The following is a 24,309-nucleotide window of genomic DNA, read 5'->3' as shown; positions in this document are numbered from 1 at the left end:
TATATATACATAATTTTTTACTTGGAGGAACTCTGGGTTTGGAGATCGGCTTCTATCAGGGCAAACCTATGCCCACACTGTTCTAAGAGCCTTTCTCAATTTTGCATTGAGAATATTTTTCAGAAAATAAAGCATATAAGTAAAGAGATATTTTCAATGCAAGGCAATAAAGACTGCTCAAACGGGATTTGCCCTGACTGAAACCAAACTCCTGAGTTTGGGTTGAAACTTTTCACCTAACGAGAGTGGTAAAATATATTACGTTTTTGTTCTGCCCCACATATCCATATTACAGATATACCGAAGATACTAGGGGAAATCTTAGGTGAAGATTCTGTCCCCAACTCACCATTTTGATCAAAGTGAGAAAGCCAATAAGCAGTCTGGTTTCCTTCTTTCTTCAACTCTGGGAATATCTGATCTCCGTTCGGCATTTCTTGTCCATTTTCTTGCATTGCTTAGCTGGGGTTGCATATGCACATCCCAACAATCTTTGAGTCTCTTTCGGTCTTTGTTTTGGTATTTGGTGCCACACACCACTAATAACCTCCCTTTTCCCCAAATCGGTGGTTGCAAAAATCAATTTCAGGTCAATGTTAGAGTGAATCAGCTACCGAAAAGCCGGTTGGTTGACACTATAAGTTCATGAACTTTCCTTGCTTCCCAATTTATTCTATCTTGATGGTTGTGTTCAAGTATCCTGCACTAGCAAATATAATCTTTCCATTGTGACTCAAGAGAGCATCTACCACTAATTGTATCAATTCAGATCTCCTACTCACACCTACCCACATGACACTACAGTTGTATATTGAACATCTCTCCATGAATGATAACATGCAAATAAGGGAAATGCTCTCAATGTACAACTGTAGTGAGGCATGGGTAGGTGTGAATAGGGTTCCTGTGGGTTGAAGATCTAAATATGAGCTGAGGCATCCCAAATTCATTTTGATTGAAATTGAACCTTTTGGGGGATCACCTCATCTCAACCTAGGTTCGGTTATTAATTCGATTTTCTTTGTCCAAATTCTTAAATGATTTTCACGAACACTAATGCCACAGTTGCTCTTTCTACAATAGAAGTTGGGCCGTATGGGTGGATTCGAGTCAAGCCGAGCCGAATAGTACCAAGCTTGAGCTCGGCTCTAGACTGTTCTACAAGGCTTGAGCTCAAGCTCGAGCTCAGTTTGAGCTAGAATCTTGAGCTTAAGCTCGGCTCGAGTAAAAAATTCATAAGCTCGAGCTCAATTTTGAGAAAAATATTTTATAAAAATAAAAATTATATATATTATTTTTTTATTTTATATTTAAAAAATTAAGAATTATAATAATTAATAATTATCATATATATATATATATATATATATTCGAACCGGCTTGCGAGCCTCACGAGCCGAGCTCTAATAGGCTCAAACTCGACTCATTTAATAATCGAACCACTGAATTGGACTCGAGCTCGAACTTAATTGAAATCAAACCGAACCAAACTTTTCACGAACCGAACTATTCGAATCCAAACTTAATTAAAACCAAACTGAACCAAACTTTTCACGAACTGATATCGAATAGCTGGTAAAAATGTTGGATGGATGCCACCCTTAAATTGGGCCCCCTGAAGGACTTTTTCGTTACGTTGCGCTTCCATATAAAGTATAAACCATAGAAGAAAGCAACTCCTTTCCCTAAAATTTGGGCAGTGATATGGACATTGTTTCCTTCCATTCTTTTCCACCATTGGGTTAATGTCTCATTATGCTCTTTTAATCATTATGCTCTTTTGATCCGAGCAATGATTCATCCACAATCATCCCTACCTGTCTAGCTACGGGACAGGTAATGAATATATAGTTGACGTAGGGCAATCCTGATTCTACATCACTCCATCGATGCAACATAATTTCTTGGATGGAAGGTTATGTCTCTTAGGATTCATAAAAAGATTTTTAGTTTAGGAAACTTGATAGATGATATAATAGGATTCGGTGTATATTGAATCATTCTCATAAAACATAGTCCTACGGAGTTGGTTTTAGTTTAGGGTTTGATAGCTGTTATAATCTGAGTTGGAAAAAGAACATTGAAAAGGTTATAAATCTAAAAACGTATCATTCTAATAGGATTTGTTAGGGGTGTTTACGGTTTGATTAAGGCCTATTTTTCAAATTAAGCTGGTATTATCGATTTTTAGAAAATCGGTAATCAAAACCAAATCAAAGTTAATTATTTAATCAGTTGACCAGTTCGATTAATTATCAGTTTGATTCGTCGGTTTTCTAAAATTTTATATTTATAATATATTGTAAATAAATATATATTTGTATATAATACATATCTATATAATTTTATAATATATAGATAATATAAAATATATACAATATATAAATATGCGTATGATGTATAATATATGCATACCGGTCAGTTCGGTTAACTGCCGGTTTTTTTATATTGGTTAATTGAAACCAAATCAGTACTTTTGGTTTTTTGAAAATATTGAACCAAAACCAAACCAACCGATTCAATTAATCAGAATTTTTTATTCAACCTTGTTAGTTCGATTTGGTGCCTTCATTAAACATAACGGTGCAAGAATGACAATGGATTAGGAAAATTCGGTTTGGGCTCTACCTCTACTCAGAACTTTAGGCTCAGTTTGGAAAATGCAAATACAAACATGTATAGTATAAAGCCCTGTATTTTGTATCTTTAATCTTGTATTTGCATCGTACATATTTGTATTTTTTTTCTTTTCAAACCGAGCCTTGAGTATAAATATATACACTATATGGTACTAATGCATACAAAATAATATAAAATTACAAGGTTTCACACTCTACAGATTTATATTTGTACTCCTTCCAAACTGAGCTTAAGTACATTGGTTTATAAGATTAGAACCTCCATTACTTCCCCACAAAGTGTGCCCCGCATGTGCATCACAGCACATCCCAACTGTGAATTGGGTAAACAAATGCTGGGATAGTGGGATGTGTATGTGGGGCTCGTTCTGTGGGTTGCTGATCTGAAATCCACAACTTGCCACATGTCTGATGTATCAGGAATCAAGACCCATCCGATGAGAGAGTTCAAACTTAAACAATGGTAATGCAGATGAGTTTTAGGGTCCATATGGTTCACTGTTGAAATCAAACCATTCCCTTAAATAGGAGAATGCCATTCCACCAGGAATGAGAATGAGATTCTGATTCTGCCCAACCAAATAATTAGAATTGGAATGACCTATTCTGATTCTGATTTCAAACCCTTATTCCTGTGAATCAAACAAGCCTTTAATTATTTCACTATTCTTTTTAAAATTACCATTCCAACTTCACTATCTTACTAGAATGAATTTGGTAGGACTTCAGCTTTGATTGAGCTATGTTGACTGAACAGCATTATTGCTGCTCATGAACTTGTTTATAGTGCATATAAATATAAAGTATAACTGTGTATGATCACAGCATATCGCTCTTTGTGACTTTCATTTTAATCGAATGATTTTCTTTTGCCAAAAAAGAAAAAAAAACAGATAAGTACAGATACACACGATGCAGAATTCTGAATTTTAGCCCCCCTACTACTAGCCCTCTTCCCCCTATAAACCACATCATGCCCACAAATTTGGCATCAATTCACGGATAGGATGCATTCGCTCTGTTTTAAAGAGATTTAGGCTCCTTAAATAAAATGTTTTCTCAGTTTTTTTATTGAACATACCTTCTAAGATTTCTATGTGGGCCCACCTTTCTTAGCCAGAAGTTGCTGAATGAAAGTCCTCCAAATGCGCACTAAATGCAATAAATTTGGAGGGTTTTGATGTTCGCATTGTAATATGTGGCCCACGTAGATGATTTTATAAAAGGAACCTAATTGATAGTGGGCCCTAATACCGAAAAATATAGGAAGGTGGCAAGTTTGAGGACCCTCAAACTTGTATTCAGGTTCTCTATCCCCAAATCCAATCATTGACCTTGCATTTCTAGCTATTACAACTACTGTTTTTGTTTATTAGGCGTTTGATAGGTAAAGACAAACTGGCCCAAAAGAAGGGAATGTGGAACCATGGTTTTTAAAAATGAACCGGTGATCGAACCGGTCATGCGTCCAGTTATCGGTTTGAATGGTTTAATCATTTGACTCGAACGATTGGCTTGTTTTGACAAAAAAATTAAAAAATTAAAAAATTAAAAAAAAGGTTGAAAAAGTGGAAAATGGTCAAAACCATTAGAATGGTTAACTAATCGGTTCAGCGATTTGCTGACCAAAATCAACGATTTTGGGGAAAAAAACAGTTTTGGAGGAAAACGGAACCGGTCAAGTGACGGGTTCCTGGTTTTTCTAGTCCGACCATCCGATCCGGTCCAGTTTTAAAAACAGTGTGTGGAACCATGTATTATGGATAAAGAATCGGAGTTATCGTCATCATCATCATTCAAGCCTTATTTTAATTATATAGAGTCGTCTTGTTTGGCCAATTTGCTCTCTTTAGTATCATATCTAGGGGTGTCAATTGGACCAGATTTGGTCCAGTCTGATCCAATCCAATATGAATCCGTTACAGATGGACCATGTCCAATCCAATCTGATGAATATTTTTGGACCATTTTGGATAAGTCCAATTCAATGTCTGGCTGTTCAAATAGTTCAAATTGGTTCCAACCCAAACCTGATCCATTGACACATGTATTCTTTTCTTCTATCAATAGATCGGATATTGATTCAATCCAACCTAAATAATCCAATATAAATCCATTACGGATCGATTAGTTTCAATCCAATCCAATAAATGCTTTGGACTATTAAGTCTAGCATGGTTCAATTCAGTATATCTTATTGGTCTATATATCCAATCCATCCAAATTGATTTTGATTTGGAAGGGTCCAATCCAAAACTGGTCTATTGACACCCCTACTTGTGACGGATCAATTTGTATCATAAACATATTAACTAATCAAATGGTATTAATCAAAATTTAAGGGTGGACTTTGATTGATCAAAGCTCTTCTAGTATCATATCTTTTTGGTATCATAGATTTTCCCAAAATTAAAACATATATTAATTGAAACTTCAAACTTTCTTTATAGGGTGGAGGAAACTCTTTATTTCTTTCTTTTTTTACCCATTTTACTCACATCATCAGCTGCCATGTAAATCCATGTTAATCCACTCCGTCCAGCAATTTCCAGTCAATAAAATCTTCAATATTACTCATCTAGGGTAAGGTTTTGAATTTTGATACGTATCAGGCCGTATTGGCTAACTACGTATCATATCGAGGGCTTCTTGATACACCCCTCCAGAGGGTGTTTCGGGATTTCAATTGGTTCAGGGGGTGGATGGACCTTAAACCGACCCCTTTAAACTAGATTTGAAAAAAAAAAACTAAAAAAAGCTATTGAAACTGCCCTATACACCTATATCGGTGTATCAGGCGTATCAATATTTTCAACCTTGATGTGGGGGGTTCTAGTAGCCTCTTGGGTTGGGGTGGATTCAAGCCAAGTCAAGCCGAATACTAGGCTATTTGAGCTCGGCTTGTAAGAATAGTATCAGGCTCGAGCTTGGTTTGATTCATAGCTTGCAAGTTCAAGCTCAGCTCGATCTCGACTATAAGCCAAGTTTTTTTTTGAAAAATAAAAATTATATGTATAATTTTTTTTTTCAAACAAAAAATTAAGAATTATAAAAAATACTTAATAATATATATACAAAAAAATAATAAAAAAATTATTTTTATTTTACATACAAGAAAATAAGAATTATATAAATTATTTTCTATTATACATAAAAATAAAAATATTATATTAATAGAAATATTATTGTATATATAATAAAATTATTTATTATATGTATGTATATATGCATGTATAATAAAAATTATTTATTTAATACTAGGCTCGTGAACCTCATGAATCGAGCTTTATTAGATTCAAGCTCAGCTTAATTAACAAACGAGCCTATATATGGGGCTCAAATTCAATTCAAAGCTCGATTTAAACTAAATCGAGGCAAGCCGAACTCGAATAGCTCATGAAAGGCTCAGCTTGTGGCCATCCCTACTCCTAGACATGCATCACAAAGAAACTAGTTGAAATAAAATGACTAATATTAAATGCTTTGTAGCATAGGATACAAAGTATTTATCTACATGTCTTTGGCCCTTTGCTAATGGGGGAGTTAAAATTTGAAATTTGATTCAACTGTTTTTACTGAAAGGGTTGAAGACTAGTTTTCGTGGAAAGTCAATTTCATAACTGAAGGCTTTTTTTTTTCTTTTTTTGAGAATACGTAACCGAAGGATTAAAAAATAAGGCTTTCTGAGTTTTTCATCAAACATAGCTTAAGTTTTCCATGTGGGGACTACCTTGTGCGTGATTGTGAAGGCCCTCCCAAAGGCGTTATCATTCCTGCAATGACCAATAAGTAGGGGTGTCCATAAAAAACTAAAAAACCGAAAAATTGAATCGAATCGAGAAAATCGAATTGTAAAATGCGGTTAATCGAATCAATCAGTTTGGGATTTTTGAAAAAATAAAGGAACGGTTCGGTTTTCGATTAATCTACAAAAAAGCGATGGTTAATCGAATTGACCGGCATATATATTTTTATGTATATTATATATATTTTTAATATACGTCACATATTTTGTATGTGTTATATATAAATATATACTTAATATTATATTTATAATGATCTACTTATAAATATATTATATATTTCAAATATTTATAATATATTATATAGCATTTATTATTTATTATATAATATTATATATATATATTTGTACAATATATATTATAAATATAAAAAACCAAAAAATCGAAGAACCGAACTGGTCAAAAACTGAAAGCGGTGGACCGGTTAGCCGGTGGTACCAGTTTGGTTTTGGTTTGGAGAATTAGAAAAACCGGTACCACTGGTTCGGTTTACAAAAAGTGGCATGATTCGATTAATTGAACTGTGGACACCCCTACAAATAAGCAACCTATTAATCAAATAAACCATCGGTTTATGATGAAGATAAGCTTTGAGAAGGTACATTTAATTGTGGGGCCATTACATTAGGATGCATCTTACCAGTTTACCACTTCTAGAGTAAATTGTTGAAACCTCCCATGAAGTTTTTGACCATTGTTGAAAATATCTATGTAATTACTATTGTAGCCGGTTTCTAAAGAAAAAAAATACATATTTTATAAACAACAAAAAATTAGAGAATTTAAAGTTGTAGCTTTGTCTTTGAATGATTAGTATGAAGGGCAAATTTGAAAAATACATTATTTTCAGAAAGAGGATTGTAAGAGTTTGGGTTAATGATTTACCTATTTTCTTTTCTTAAAGAGATGAGGACAATATTGGGCATTTAATCAATAAAACCACCCTTGCGCTTTTCCTTTTTCCAAGTATTGAATTTGGTAAAAGGATAAATGGGATGATAAAATGTTATCATCATAGTCATTATACTATATTGTACAAGTGGTGCAGATCATTATCGATTGGATTTTCGTAGGCTCCATCCAACATGTAACCTATAAAACTGAGGGTATTTATGATCATTAATTAGTCACTTATAATTAACTTGTAGAAGGTTAGTATTTTACTATAACAAATTGAGACCTGGCTTCATTGGTTGATGATACGAGGTATGCTTCACCAACCAGAAATTTCCCAAGTTTAATTGAAACATTCCCTCATCAATAGCAAGTTCAAGAACTGGAAAACCAATGAATCTTAGAGAAATCATTCTAGCTAAGCCTCCTGGTTAGCGGATAAGGATTTTCCCAGCAATAGTGGGATGTGCAAGCCTTCAACAGTTTTTAAGTGTTTAATTGGTGAGGCTGGCCCCGTGAAATCATAAATCAGCAATCGTGTTAATGGACAAATTTGTGGGTCACATAGTTTTCTTGAGGAAGGGATCGCAGTAGCAAGAAAATGGGGTTGGATAGTCGTTTTCAATAAATAAAAGTATATGTTTAATTGCTGCATATATAAATATTCAACTTGGGGGATGGGAATAGTTGGAGGCAGAAGCTTGGAACAAATCTTCACTATGTAATGTGCATTCTTGCCTTGGGCTTTTCTTTGACATCACTATTCCCAAAAATCAAATCTATTCATTTCTTTTCTCTCTCCCTCTCCCTCTCCCTCTCCATTTATTTATTCATCTCTTTTTTTCTCTGCTCTTTCTCCTCTTTCATGTTGCACGTACCACTCAACTAGTGCTGTCAATGCAAAAATGATATGTTGTGATAGGAAAATACTTGGCTCCCACCACATTGGAGGATATGCCTCTTACAATAGCTGGTGTTATTTTGTTTTAAAAACCAATTTATTTTCAAACCAGCTGGTGGTATTTTGTTTTTAGAATTCACAACAAGAAAAGATAATTCACATCGGGGAATACCCCCTAAATTTGTGCATATGGGCTTTGAAAGAGCAAATCCTGAAATGCAACCTTAAGGGGTGCTCAGCAACATGAGTGTTTTTCTTTTTTTTTTTGAAAACAAAATCATACAACCTCTGTTCATTGGCGATTCTCCATGTGATTACACACACAAGTTGCAGAATCTCCAAGTTTTTATTGAGATAAACGCAAGGCCCATCCTGAACCAATATCTGGTAATCTGGTCTGGGATGGACCAGAGAGCTTAGTCTGCCCATTGTAACCCTTAAGACGGCTCATTTTCCAAGCCTGATGTTGGGGAAGTGTCCACTTTGTAGAAATAAAAAATGCCCTGAAGTTAGATTAATAATCAGTCCATGATCCATTCTTTTTGATAGTCACCAGGGATCCATTCAATGACTGGTTCCCATCCTTTGAACTGAAACACGTTGAGAGTGAGGCAAACAATTTTAACATTTCATGTTGGGAAAAGATGACATCTGCACTCTCATATTCAGTCTGACTAGAGTTTGAGAACCAGCAAATGAGTGTGCTCTTAACTAAAATTGGGTCAAATTCAATTCAAGTCCGACCGCTCGGACTGAGTCAGCCTTTGCATCAGGTTAAGTTTGAGATTCCTTTTCCTACGGATGGAATGGGTTTGGGTTGTTCCTAAACGGCTAAACCCACCCTACCCAACCCAAGTAGGGCAACAACACAAAAGCACTATTTTGCCATCTAACCGAGACCTGTTCCTGGTACATTTGATGGAGCCTGAGTTAAGTTTATGCTGAATGTAATGTTGGGTCCAGCCCATTATGGGATATTGACCCATATTATAGCTCATTCTCCTTCAGCCAATTGTTTTTTTAACAAAAAAAACTGGAGTTAGACCTTTTTTGCGCCTGGCGTGTCGAAGAGAGAAATCGAAATACTGTGCAGATTTCTCAGTGCGTAGAGTTCATCAAACGATCAGAACTTTTCGATCCACCATCCGATCGATTTGAAATTTGAATAGTAAGTGGGTGATTCATTTTTCTTCATTCTGAACGGTCGGATTTTTGATCGGAGCTCTGAATCTCCGGTTATTTGAGGTCGAACAGAAGCAATTCGTAATTGGTCGGAAAAAGAAAATATCTCGCGGCAGTCTTCATCAATTACTCTGATCAAGGGTCATTTTTGGTCCGATTTGGCTGAAATTTGGTGCTCTTGTTCGAAACTCAAAGAAATATGATCTGAACGGTGAAGATCCGATTTGGAGCAGTGGAGATCTCCATATTGTGGCCTGAATAGTAGCCGCGTTTGTAAGTTTTTCTGACTATTTTTTCACAACTTTTGGTATTCTCGTTTATATGTTTGAGAGTCTGTATTTGCTCTATGTTTGTGAGCATTTTGTGGTGTTTGAGTTACTGTAATTGTTACCTCAAGTTATTAGTGAAGATTTTTGGTTGAGTCTCATTGGCCCTGTGGTTTTTACCCTTCACATTGGAGGAGTTTTCCACGTTAAATATCATGTGTCTCCCTTTGCTTGACCGGGTAGCACGTCCCCACAAGTCATCCTTACAAATAGAAATCAAAGCATATGAAGATTATATAGATTTAAAGACAAACACCCCAAACTATTTTGAGCCTTGTTGGCCATCCAATCCACAACCTGATTAGCTTCTTTGTAGACATGCCTGTAGGTCACCTTACCATCTATGCACTCTTTGATCCTCAAGCAATTTTGAATATATAATATTCCTAAGGTTCCAAGGAGTAAATGTTCGACTCTTTAAGAACAAGATCACTAGCTTTGAGTCCCCTTCAATGATTGCCCTTGTGAGCTTCCCATACTGCCCAAGCCTCAAAGAATATGTCTTATAACCAATAATTTTCCCTAAGTGGTTCCTAGCAAATGTAGCAACCGAACACATATTATTACTTTTATGGGAAGCATCAAAATTAATCTTAATCACCCCTTCTTCTGGCGGGTCCAACTTATATTTTTCTGGCTTTAACTAAATTGCAGTATTCAGCATAAGTGTTTGAGAAATATTTATTATTTCTGTTCTTCCACTTTTATATGCTTTTTGAGCATTAAAAGATTGCGCAGATTATTCAAGTTTAGGTGGGCTTAGGATATCCTGCACTCGGCCCAGTCCTCTTTCTCTCACTAAGCTTCCAGAAAAGCAGCCCCCACCACACCCTCCCATGCTGTCCAAATGTGTGTCAGTACGTGTGAAAGAACTTATTCTTCCGTATATTTATTCTTCCTTTATTTGTTGCCACGTGTATATTAGAGCTAATTGTAATTTCAAACAAGAAAAGGAAGAAGAATTATGTAACGCACTAACGCGGGTTGATAGAACATTGGAAGGAAGAGTAGTCCTTCTGCATGCATTGCTATAACGATTTTGATGAAGGGAATGAAAGCTCGACCACCTTACATCCATGGCGTTATTGGGGTTCGATATTCCACTTTCCACGAGAGAATGGAAAGATTTCATCCGACCCAGCCAATCTCCAAGTCCAAGGCATCTGAAACTTGTAACGTTGAAAATGGGAGGGAAGTGGGAACACTTTCAGTATTCTTTGTTGATGTAAGGCACTTTTAGGTATATATACTTGTATACGTTTCCATTCAACGAAAGCACAATCACGCGAATATATTTCATCTCCTTGTGGGAGAGTGAGGACTCTTCACTGCTTTAATGGAATCTCAATATTATCTCTTAAGTTTTAACCACTCTTTCCATTGTATACTGGCCTGGAAAAAAAAAAAAAGAAAAGATAAAAAGAAAAAGAAGAGAAATAATGCATGTGATATGGTAGTGGTGGTGGAAGAATGTTCGTGGAATTGGAATTTTCAGACATTGATAAATTATCTCAAGTATTGGTAATATAAACTTAGGAATCATTCTATTGTTGGAGGAAGCAGTGATGATATACTGTGAAGTGATCAGAAAGCATGTTATTAGCTATTACAGATTGAATCAGTATAACCAGTTGGATGGGAAGCTAACCTAGACTACCTAGTTGATATCCGGTCCAATGATAGAAACTTTTATTGGGTACTGGGTAGTTTTATTATGTGGGCTCTGATCCAATGGACATATATTAACACTTTTTCATGTAAGAGTGATGGCTTTTGAATCATTTTCTATCATCTTGTATGAACCCAGAAGACAATTATTGATAAAAGTTGTAGTTTTCACGGGATGAGGAACAAACATAAAGTTGATTATATTTGGTGTCCCGTGATCGGACGCAAGGTTGAGACAGAGACTCTTTTCTTTTTTGGAGACATTAGCTTGGGTTTTGATACCTATCTAAGTAGAATTGTACCCGGATTGAATTATGTTTGACAAGGAAGGGACAATGGATAAATTTTATTCCTTTAAGATTATTGAGAACCCTTATTGTTATTATTGAAAAATTTCCTTGAACAGCACAAATATTTCCTAGTGCCCCCATCCTGTATATGACACTAGGGAGATCGGCTTCCATCAGGGCAAACCTGTGCCTACATCGATCTAACAGCCTTTCCCAACCTTGCATTGGGAATATCTCCCCATGAAATAAAGCACATCAGTACAGAGATATTCTCAATGCAAGGTTGTAAAGGCTGTTCGAATGTGTTTTGCCCTGACTGAAGTCGAATTCGACATTAGGTCCCTCTTAAGCAACTGTTTTCCACCAACATTGTGAATCGTGATCCTTGAAATAAATCAATGCAACTTCATTCAGAGGGACTCAGACAATGCAAATTGCTTTTGCTCGAAAATATACAAAAGGGAAAAAAAAAAAATAAAAGGGGGTCTAATTATGTCTTATATTCGAAATGTTGAATCTTACTAGCTGAAGAACTACGCATGGACCTTTCCTGGTGACATGGTATGCCAAAATTGAAAAGCAAAAAGGCCAAGGTGGAGAAAATGTTTGTAGGGAAGAGTTGATAGCTAGGGATTGTGGAGAAGTCAGGAGAGCGGATGCTTTTCTAATAGTCTTCACTCATTTTCCACAAATTGTAACTTGAAAACAGAACTTTTCAAGCTATTAACCCTCTCTTTCTGGATCCAATTTGAAGAGATCAACAAACCCAAGAATCAGTTTGTGTAAACAAAAATTGTAGTAATAGATAGGTACCTCAAACTTTCAGATGCAATACTTAGGTACCTTAAACTCTCAAAAAGAGACACCTGAATCCATCCATTAGTATTCCGTCAGTTAAATATTATAGAATGCAAGAAAGTTCGAGATACCTATCTGTTCCCCCAAATTACAGGGTACCCATCTATAATTTACCCTACTTTTTAAGGTGAAATGACAACAAAAGATCTGAGATTTATTGGACCCATCCAATACATGAGTTAATTTGGATATTATGCACATTTCATCTCTGAGATTAAACCTATATAATCCTATTCCAGATAATGATTAAATACGCTGAAAGAGACATGTTGAATTTGCTCAACAGTTGACAATCTGTTAACTGTTATTGCCTTGAGAGTTCAGTATTCCCTTGGATGGTTGTTTGGAGCTTGCTACGTTTAAGACCATTCAGTTCAGATGAGGATTCAATTTTGGTTTGCTTGGTCATCAATCATAATACCGTGTGTCAATACCAATTACTAAAACATCTGCTTGGCCTCCACCATGAATAGATGTCAACTTAAATTGGTTTGGGCTGTCTCAATCAGCTATGAATATATAATCAACTTGATTTGATCTACCTTGCTAATTTATACAAATTTTCCCATTTTGGAAATATAGAGTACAAAACCTTATAAACAATATTTCTATATCTTATACTTAGCAAGGCAGACATACTTTTATGAATAACTTTTTTTTTTTTTTTTTTTTATAAATGGTCATTAACATAAATCTTAACGGAATGTTAGTTTTGGATAATAAAAATCAATGACAAGGGACTCATGAAGGTTTTGAAAAGTTATAATGAGGTTAAACAAACACAGGACATGAAACCTGATTAAGTACCTAACCATATTTTTAATTTGAATTATATATCATGGATTTTCACATCATACTCGTCATCAAAGGGTGATACACACCGATACCAGATCTAGTAGGCATAATATAATAAGCATGTTCAATGAGCACTTAATGAATAATCTGACAATTGTCAAAAGAGATTTTTAATCTTTTACAAGGATAGGTTGTGGGTATTTTAAGAGACAGGTGTCAAAAAATTTTCTAAATACACATTAAACGTGCTTACAACATTGTGACTACCTGATCCGGACTGGATACACACCCCCATTAAAAGGAAACTTAAACTATGAACAATAAATTTAATCCGGAACCGGAGGACTTGGGTAGTTAGTTTACACTTGAAAAGCAATTCTTTCAATTTATTTATTGGAGGTATTAAACGTTGATCATGTTGGATTGGGGAACTACTGTATGGAAGTTTTGGAAATAAGAGTAGCAGATTCTCATCGACTCCAAAATTGCATTGTATGTTTGGGTAATGGTTTGGAGTGATTGGATTTGTTGCATTTATTAGGCATCTTTATTTTCCATTATTTGTATATATTAGAAGGCTCTTATGCAATGCATCGGAAAAAGAAGTTAGGGAACACAACCTAGGGTAGGGATGACAATTTTCCCCATCCCTGCCAAGTATTTGGCCTCCCCAACTAGGCAGAGATGGGGAAGAAGACTGCCTTAATGGGGATAGGGTGGGATGGTATTAATAGGAATACCTAATTGGGGACGGTGAAGGGGAGTGAAGCCCACAACCTGCCCGACCACGATTATATATATCAAATATATGTATATATATTGTATTAAATAGGGAAAATATATGATGTGGGAAAGACATGGTATGGTAAATGTTTTGACCAATCAAAACCCACCTATGAATTTTGATAAATAAAACATGATTGGCTACCACATTTATGATTCCAATTGACTAGTAAGAAAATTTTCAGATATCATATATTTCCCATATCATAGTCGAACCCTATTAAATTAAGTATTGTTTATATTAAATATCAAAATATATTTAAATTATTATTTGCATTTCAACTCTTCCTTTATTTTAAATAAATACCTTTCTAAAAACAAACTTTTAATTAAAATATTTAGGGATTCAGGTCACCTCGATGGGGAACTCATCTCCGTTGGGGACCGGGGATGCATGCTAATTTTTTTCCCAATGGGGATTAATTTAAAACTTGGGGTGGGAACGAGGAGTATGATCCCCACCTAGAAACCGCCCACTGCCATTCCTACCCGTGGGGTCATCCCCCAAACTTCTTATGCCTCCCAAACCCATAAATATAGTTCCAATAATTATGGTAATTATAAATGTAGTATCCAATAATTATGGAAATTATTAAAATTTTCCAACTATTCATTTGAACAATTGGAAGTTTTATAATTTAACATTCACTAAATTAAATTACCCAAATCAGTAATTTTTAGTAATTAAAGTACCAAAACACTAATTATTGCTCAAAAAGTATAGTTAATATCAAAATTACAAAAAATATAAATAATAAATTTATATTTATTGGAATTAATTTTCCACTAAAAAATTACTGGAGCTTTTTAATTATTATCTGATAATAAAAATAAATATTAATAAAACTAAAAATATCAATAACTAGCTTTTTAATTATTATCTGATAATAAAAATAAATATTAATAAAACTAAAAATATCAATAACTACTTATTGATAATATCAAAAATACTAAAAATGTAAAAAAGTATATTTATTATAATAAAAGTTTAATTATTAGTTAATATTTTAATTAATTATTAATTTTCAGTAATTATTGATTTTAATAATTAATTTTCAAAATTTTCTAAAATTAAATTACCAAAATCAGTCATTTTTAGTAGGTAAGTTTTAGTAATTAAATTTTCCATTTTACCAAAATCATGAAAAATTATAGTTTAGGTGTTGATATTTACCGAATAATATTTAATAATATCAGTAATTATTGAAAATATAAAAAATATTTCATAAATTAAATTAACTATTTAATTTAACCACATTTTTAGTTTTTAGATGGTTTAATGGGCATGTAATATAGATTAAGAGGTGTTTTAGGAGGAATGTTAGGTGGGAGAGATAGTTTAGGAGAAAATTTAGGAGGAGAGAGAGAGAGAGAGAGAGAGAGAGAGATTTTAGGAAAACTTTTAGGTGATATTTTGCATTGATGACCAGAAATTGGTGTCACATAGGATCTACATCAGAATTTGAAGAATCAATGATTTGTTTTCTTGTTTGTTTGGTCAATTATGTCGATTTCTAGGAAATCAACCAAAAGTGGACTATTAACATATTATAAAATGAATAACGTATATGTTATAATAAATAAATAAATAACATGTATATATTGGATCAAATCCTTTTAGATTGGATAGAGAGTGATCCAAATCCGACCCAAAAATATAGGATCGGACTTTAGATCTGATCGGATAGATCCATTTGCACCCTGACTGCAAATGAGGTAGCGAACTGGTTTAATTGTTGGAGTTGACATGAACCTCTTGAAAAAGTAAAAATAATGTATATACCTGAAGATTAGGGCATCCAGCTATGTGTAGGGAATATCTCCCTAATAATTTAACATAGGGATTATAGCTGATAATGGTAACTTTTGGGCCCTAATATTAATAAAAATAATCATTTTAACATAATTTTTAGAACATACTAACTTTTTTTAAATATCAAATAGGGGTAGAAACACTATTTATCTCCATTTTCCTCTATACCACCGAACAAATCTCTCCACCTCTCTCTCTCTCTCTCTCTCTCTCTCTCTCTCTCTCTCTTTCACACACACACACACATTCTCTTTCCCTTCTTCTTCTTCTTCTTGTTCTTTTTCTTTGCATCTGAGTTGTTCTAAACTCAGAACAAAACTGCAATGAGTTATTCTTCTGAAGCAGTTAGAAGAATACATGAACATCATACCAAGTACACGAATCAGTGTTTTGGTTCCATCTACTAAGCATGTTAGAGGTATCTAAAGCAGTTTTGAATGCCATTAAAGCCTGAAAATCGGAATTGATGAAGTATATAAGTATGCCAAGTGGAGAAGAGAGATACACGTAACAAAATTCAAAAGCGCGAGAGTGGTCTTTGCCATTTTTGCTTGCAGCAAGCCAGCAAATACAAATGTAAACAAAAAATTAGAGATCTATGATCAATATTTATTAATCTTGGGGGAGAAGGAGATGAACAATATTTTTACCCATGTTTGATATTTTTTAAAGAAAGTCGGCCTATTTTAATAATTAAATTAAAAAATTATTTTTATTGATATTAGGGCCTAAACATTGCCTTTATCGACTACAATCCCTTTTAACATATAACATATAAGCTTGGGAGAAATTTCCAATGTACAGCTGAATACCATGACTTCAGAGTGTGTACCGACTACCCAATTTTTGTTTTCAAAAGATCCAAACTCCCATATATTTGTGGTCATCTGCACTCACGTTACAAGTGTGTGGACCTTTACTTGCAAATGAACATGATATCACACATACAACGAGCCACCTACCATATAAGATATAACCAATGAACGAGCAGGATAAGTGAATAAAAAAAATAAAAAAATTGAGATCTACAGAGCCCCTTGCCTCTTAGCTCGGGTCAGATATAAATTTGTCAGGTCCACCGTGAAACGGACTAAAGATGTAGGGTTTTCCCCCAACAGCCCACAATATATCCTTGTCATGTATTAAGAATATCTCCCAATAATAATATAAAAAATGATGAAGCATCATCGGGAGATATTTCCAATACACGGCAAATATATACTGTTTGACATTATGAGAAATTATTTTGTGGAGGGCTGATTTTAACTCTTCCTGATGTTGGATCAATACATACACCGCCCCCCACCCCGATTAGCTTTATGAAGTAAATCCCGATTCTCCATTCAATTATGTCATCAAGGAACATGCCTTAAAGTCAAATTCTTGGTTACTTTTGTTTTTCAGAAAAAAGAGGAAATTGTTAGCTACTGATGAAGTCCCTTCTCAATTACATCTCATATAGATATCAAGCTTCTAGTCTTCTATGCACATGATAAAATGATAAAACGATTAAACCATTTCAATTGACATTTCCTCATCACTAACTTCACATGAATGCACTCTCTCTCTCTCTCTCTCTGTTAGTTGGCAGTTGGCACTATCGGTTTTATCATCTATCCTTTTCTTAGCTACACGTTTATTGTATTAGCATTAGATAATTGTTTCTTTATTGAGCAACGTTTTACTCCTTACGGCATTCCTTACCTATGGCCAATATACTCTAGAATTTCGTAAACCCCCCAAATGACAATAACCTCATTTCCAAGGTTGTTTCGTTGCCTTGTTGAAGCAATTCCTATTATACTTTTTTTTTTTTTAATTCATGCATACATCTTTCTTATCAGCGACAATTATATCAGCAACATACAACATTTTTCAGTGGACTGGGCTAACCCCGTTGTGTAGCTCCATGAAGAAAAAAAATTCAGTGAACTTGATAGCTTAATTCAGTTTGTAAAATTATTATTAGGTGCTTTATAATTAGATATAATGTGTTACACGACTCCAACCAACAAGTGTAATAAGTGGAGCTAGATATTGAGATGGTTCAGTGTTCAAAAATCAGAACTACTCCCTATTCACAATCTCAATTAGTTATATATCACTTTGCATGTAGATCTGTTTATAGTCGGGCTTGGGTTTGGTTTTTTTTCAAAATTCTAATAGGCTCGGCCTAAAATCCGAGCCTGAGACAGTGTAAAATTGAACCCGTGAACAGGTCTATTTGCTTAGTGCCAGCCCTAACGACTGCATGTGGGACAGGCTTCATAAATATTAATTTAGGATGAGAGTTGGCCACCTAAAAGAATATAAATTTTAATTCAGGGGAGGACATAGCTGGCCTTGCCCCAAACCCAAAGAGTACAAAGAGCTCTTTCTCGCACATTCAACCCTGCCCAACAAAAAATAAATAAATAAATAAACATTACAAACAAACAAACACAAAACAACAGAGAATCGACCAATATGAAGAGTGAGCATTCCCATGCAATCCTCTAGAGAACATTCTTGGAAGGCGAGAACCACCTTTAAACATGTCAAACCTGCCTTCATTAATCCTCATATTTAGACCTATTCATGGGCCGGCCCCTCAGACAGGTTTGAATAGGCTTTTCGACTCGCGACCTTAGCCTTGGGCCAAAAAGCCCAGCCCGTATAAAATTCTAGTCGGGCTCGGGCTTTGCCAAAATAGCCCGGCTCGGCACGACCTATAGTTAAACCTAAGTAAACCCGGCCTTACCTATAATTAAACCTAAGTAAAAACCCTATGTGATGTCCATTTGAATAAATTTTTTGAATTGAGAATATTAGTGATTCACTTGTAGGCCCATTGTTCATTTAAATAGGGGGAAAAACATCTAAATTAAAATAGAAAATGCCCATTTGAATAGAGAAAAATTCAAATTTCTTTTATTAGGTCGGCCTCGGGCTTGGGCTTCGGGCTTTTTATCAGGGTCGGGCTCGGGCTCGGGCCTAACATTTTTCTGTTAATAAAAAGTCAAAGCCCGGCCCGGCCCATGAACATGTCTACTCATATTGACATGATAGTTTGCACAGCTATTGCCTTCTCTGAGACAGTGACAAAATATATTTGCGTGTTAAGAGTAGGGGTGTCAACGGTATTCAAAAATCCGATTTCGAATTCGATATTTGATATAATTGAATGGAATTCGAATAATTCAAATATCTAATCGGTCGAATTTGGATATCCTATTCATACCGAATAGTTAATCGGATTCAAATTCAAATATGGCTTGATTTGATTTGATAAATTTCTGAATTTGGCCAATTATTTAATTCTTATATAATATATATATATATATATATATATATATACTTTATATCAATAAAACATTTATTAATTATCTAAAATAATTAATTAATCAAATTCAGATTGAATTAAATATTTAAATATTTAATCGAATTCGAATTCAGATATTACGTGATCTTATTCGATTTTGATCCATTTACACCCCTAGTTAAGAGCGATAGATTTAACTTTCTTAGGATTAAATAGTTGATCACGAATCCACCATTGATCATTCGTATATAGGCTTTTGGCTTTCCTTGAATTTACAAAAGATTATATTTTCTTTAAGTATGATTTTGGCTTGCATATAGGCTTCTTGGAAAAGAAACACGCATTTCACTATTAGCCGAGGAAATATATGCCCAATTTGTGGCTTCAAAAAATATATACTCAATTTGAGTAGCTAGATAGGCTCCCACAGCACATTCCTTGGGGAGATGTGCCCAATGCACACTGAGATGTTCTCAATGCACAGTTGAAATATGCTGTGGTGTGCATATGGGGCACTCTCTTTGGGGATTCAATGGCATCACCAATTTGAGATAAATTTTCTGTCTGTAAAGATTGAAGAGGGTCTAAACTTGTACCAGAGAATGAAAAGTCCTCTCATCTCATGATTAATTTACTTACACTTTAGATTATGATACCAAATGGGCATATTGCCATAAAAGCTAATAACCAATCAATTGATATCATAATAATGGTAATCAAAATATAAGCATCATAGTAATTGCCTAGAAAGAGAGAGTGTGTGTAGAGATGCTTTGGATAACCATAACCCAACCTCCTAATTACTTAATGCAATTGGTGACTTAACTCCCATATTCCAACATTTTAAATGGGCGGGTTTGGGTGTATTAAAAGTGGATGCCTTGGATAGGTCAAGTGGATTGGATCAGAGCAATATTGCAACTTCTGCAGGGAGGGCATGCATTTGGTCGTATATTGTTTTGGATGTGCCTTGAATGAAATGCTACTAAATTAATGTTTTTCTTGTAAGCTCTCAGTTGTTTGTCACAAATCACAATCAGATGGTGCGTTTAGGCGCCACGAATATGCTTATTTCAATGGTCACTTTGACTTGTGCTTTTGTATGCTTGAGGGTTGGATTCTCGATCCATTTGTAGCACATTAAACTTTGCATGCGTCTCATGTTTAATTGAAAATGGTTACTTTAAATATTTATTGTTTTTGTTATTTAGTTGGGTGTTTCAAGTAATACGTCATAAAATTATCTTCCACATTAGCTTATACTGCTCAAGTAAATATTGGGACCTTGGGAGAAACTAGAATTTGAAGTTCCTTGGATTCATGCCCATAAATCCAAAGATTTATATTTTTAAATATTTATTTGGTAAATGTTGAAACCAAATAATGATTTTATATACATTAAACATCAATGCCTAAGTGATGCTAATGTGATAGCATTTTTTCAATAAATGCTGACAAAACCAAACATAACCCAAATGAATTTGAAAGTCCATAAAATAGAAATCCCAGCTTGGAGATTCTGACCAAATATGTCCCATTCCTTTTAATGTGTGGATGCTTTTATTTTTTCAGGGCTGAGGTGAATACTGGGGTTGGAGATTTAACCTAACCTAGCCAAAATGTGCCCTACTTGATGGATGGCCCGTGGACCCTAGTTTTAGTGGAGATAAATTAGGTTATGCAGGGAAGCACCCTTCTTGACCTGCAAATGCAAACCTCATTCCACAAAGAATTATATAGTAGCCTCTTTTAATCTCTCTTTTTGAAAAAGAACATCTTCACTTGGGGAAAATAATTTGTACCTAGAAGATAAATGCTAGTGGTGCAAATGTGCAATTTTTTTCTATATCAGTACAAAAGTCCATACTACACCAAGGGAATGACCCAGATTCCCTAGGTGTAGTACAAAAAGTGGACTGAATGATTTGGTGTATATGTATGATGTACTTATTCTCGGTGCAAGAAGGACAGAAACTTGAACCGCTAGCATCTTTTACATCTGGGAGTGTTTAATACTTTTATGTAATGCCTTATCTGAAGTTGTCAATGGAGAAATTTAATTTAGGGGGTTCTTTTTCTTTCTCTTTGTGTGTGTGTGTGTTTTTAATTTATTTATTTGAAGGGTGGAAAAGAGTTTAACAAAAGCTAAAAAGCTACTGAAATCAAAATCAAGAAGGGATCAGGTGGAACGTCATCATCCCATCGTTCTCATTTTTGTTCAGTATTTCAAGACCATCCATCTTTGCCTGCCACCGTTCACGAGCGTATGATGATACAAATACAATACAGTGGCTCCACCCAAGGTCCAAGGCACCAAGGCTTGAAACTTCACTTAATGATTTTGAGTGTCAAATAATCCACTGCCGAAGCAAAGCGTTTAGCTTCTGTTCTTTCTTTTGTACCATATTACGCAGTCCTGCGAAACAAAACATCTAGTTCGCCTCTCTACTAGTCTCAATTAAGCCATTCTAGTTAAAGGTTAACCCCATAATTCATCTACTTTTTGCATGTAATCTCTTCATTAATCTACTCACAGCATCGCAATTCACAACTAAGGGTGCCATGCCAACTGGTTGGTCATGTCTGTGAGGAGAAACTGGGATCCGGTTCCCATCTTCACCGAATTGGGGGGACATGGAGGACGGGTTATCCCCTGTTTTGTAACTTGTGTCATGTCAACCATACGAAGAAGTGAAGAAAGTAAATCACAATATCGATTAAGCATTTTTTTCCCAATACAGGGGTTAGGATGTGTGCTGTGGGAAAATAACCATTTCTCACAGGCAAATCTGTAATATTCACCTATCTTTCACAAAAATCTGATAAAAAAATTTAAGAAAACAGCAAAACTCTTTTTGTATGTATTCTATAGTATCTCTTCATTTTTTAACTCTCTCTCTCTCTCTCAAAATATAATATATATTTTCCCTTGTATTAATGATGGAAAGCACCCAACAACGTCCTTTCGGAATTGTCAAACGATGAAGCCGGCTCTGAAGACAATGTCGACGAAGGATAACAGGCTCTCCTGAGCTCGTTAAACCTTTGCATGTCAAAGTTCTTGTTTCTCATAAGCCGCTGTTGCTTCGCGCTGAAACGGCTCTCAAAGAATCCTTCGAAAGAAGGGTCTCTCGATGTCTTGAGAAAGAAGGCATAGCCCAGCATAAAGTATATTGACGTGACATAGAAACAAATGGGCTCCATTACGTCCCAGGAGAGCTCCCAAAAAGTGAGCCTCATGAACCCAGCTGTCTGGACCATGAGAAAGCCCAGCCCAGCCCACAGTTCTCTCCGCCAGGGAAGAATGTGGGCTAATATTATCAGTCATGGAACCATTCGCGTAATATATGGAGAGGCAATAGTTGAAGATGAAAATTTTGGTAAAAATATTAGATTAGAGTAGTCTGTCAATTTACTCTAAAAAGGTTACCAATGAGAAATCCATCTTGTTAAAAGAAGTGAGAGTTTTCTTGTTCTTTTGACCTAAGGTTAAGGTCTCAAACATGTAACCTTTGTACACGTTTTTAGATCTGGCGAAGTAGGGTTTCCTGTGGAAAAGAAGACATGAAAAAATAATAAAAAGAATATCAGAACTCGGTAGTCGGTAGTTTAAGAAGACAAAAATAACAAAAACAAAATTGCGTCTTGAGTTGAGGTTTCTTTTCTGGTGTAAAGGTTCATGATCTCAAGCCTGTGAGAAAATCTAATTGAACAAAGAGAAGGTGGAAGATAAAGTAAAGATGAAAACAATTTCACCTCTTCTGGCCGGAGGAAGACAGAGTCTCCCAGGACAATAACGACTCCAGATTGATCCAACATCTTTGCAAAATCCCGTCCCTGATCGGGACTCGAGCAACCTTCTATGCAGATCTGAACAAACTCCGAATACGGAATACTACTATCGGGAATCCGTCTCAATTTCGATTTCAACTTTTCCAACTGAGAAAACACGAGCAGTTTTCGCGCGTCTTCGATTGAAATTCCTTGTCGAGAGTCGGACCTCGTGGCCGGAGGAGCCAAGCCGTCTAATCGAAGACGGTCCTTGTTAACGGTCATTCCTCTCAGCTTCTCCATTAACTTGTCTCCGATTGGCAAAGACAGGAACTCTGGCGACATTGCCGATTGAACTATCGCTCTTTTCTGAAGAAATCTCCGGAAGAAGCCATTTTCACCGGAATCCGGATAGCTGAAAAAATCTCGGCGGAAGGTTTTGGCGGGGTTGGCAGGGATCACGTATTCAAACGACGGAGAAGAGGCGGAGGCATGTGTCAGGGTTAGATTAGGGGAGGAGATTTTGGTTATATTGAAAAGACGGTGAGCTAGGGTTTTCCTGAACGCCATTGATGCACAGAAGAGAAAGAGTAGAAACAAGAAGAATAAAAATAATAAATAAATAAAGGGAGGTGGAGTGGGTTTCCTCTGAGTCTCAGGAACTCCGATCTTTGAGGGCCTATCCCTCGTTTATTTGAACTTGAATTGCATGGACGATGGAGGCGTTCGAGTTCATTTATATAGGTCCCAAAGCGAAGGAAGAGAGAGAATGAAGAGTGACGGAGGGAAGAGGATGAAGAGAAAATATCGTATGAGTCGCGCCAATTTGAGACAAGGCGAGAAGAAATTGGAAACATCGAATATTCCATCAATTAACAAGAAAAATGGAAAATACCCCGGTAATTTAGTTTTAGGCTTTTAGCTTTTCCTTATAACTAACAGCAGTGGTATTTTTGTCTTTTCAATATAGAAAAGTTTGATTTATCATTTATCAAAATGGGATGTGCCATCTCGACTAGCGTGAAAATGAATTGCTATTTATCGTCAATCATATCATATATCGCGAGAAATCATAAATAGAAATGTAATCGTGTATGGGGAATCGTACAGGCCGCTAAAATTTTTTAAAGACGGAAAACACTCCTAACTGTTCTTGTTATTTCGGTAGGCAGAAGACGGGAAACATGTTTCTTTAAGCGGCGGAAGAAGGTTTAAGACGATAGGAGAAACTAGACCTGGCAAAAAGTTGTCCCAACCCGAAAAAATAGGGTTAGCGTCTCATATT

General features: G+C 35.4%; 1 protein-coding gene across 1 annotated transcript; it reads right to left on the bottom strand.

Annotated features, from left to right (window-relative positions):
* Window positions 1-21,948: 21,948 nt before the first annotated feature.
* LOC148850977 (calcium uniporter protein 3, mitochondrial-like) lies at window positions 21,949-23,734 on the bottom strand. Its single transcript, XM_088942807.1, has 2 exons — window positions 22,893-23,734; window positions 21,949-22,559 (listed from the first exon to the last, which is right to left on the bottom strand). The coding sequence occupies exons 1-2, from the start codon at window positions 23,592-23,594 to the stop codon at window positions 22,188-22,190; spliced, it is 1,074 nt and encodes a 357-aa protein (XP_088798933.1). The 5' UTR covers window positions 23,595-23,734; the 3' UTR covers window positions 21,949-22,187.
* Between the last annotated feature and the right edge of the window lie 575 nt (window positions 23,735-24,309).

Source organism: Nelumbo lutea, chromosome 5 (genome assembly GCF_056320005.1).
Source record: "Nelumbo lutea isolate HS-2025 chromosome 5, American lotus-T2T, whole genome shotgun sequence".
Lineage (NCBI taxonomy): Eukaryota > Viridiplantae > Streptophyta > Magnoliopsida > Proteales > Nelumbonaceae > Nelumbo > Nelumbo lutea.
Note: the sequence above shows the minus strand (reverse complement) of the source record. Positions and strands in the feature narration are given on the sequence as shown.

What these genes read in the sequence shown, in the direction of transcription:
- LOC148850977 (XM_088942807.1), bottom strand. Translation starts at nt 23,594, where the DNA reads ATGGCGTTCAGGAAAACCCTAGCTCACCGTCTTTTCAATATAACCAAA. An exon ending in AAACCTCAACTCAAGACGCA is followed by an intron (nt 22,560 to 22,892) that starts ATTTTGTTTTTG and finishes ATATTAGCCCAC; the next exon opens with ATTCTTCCCTGGCGGAGAGA.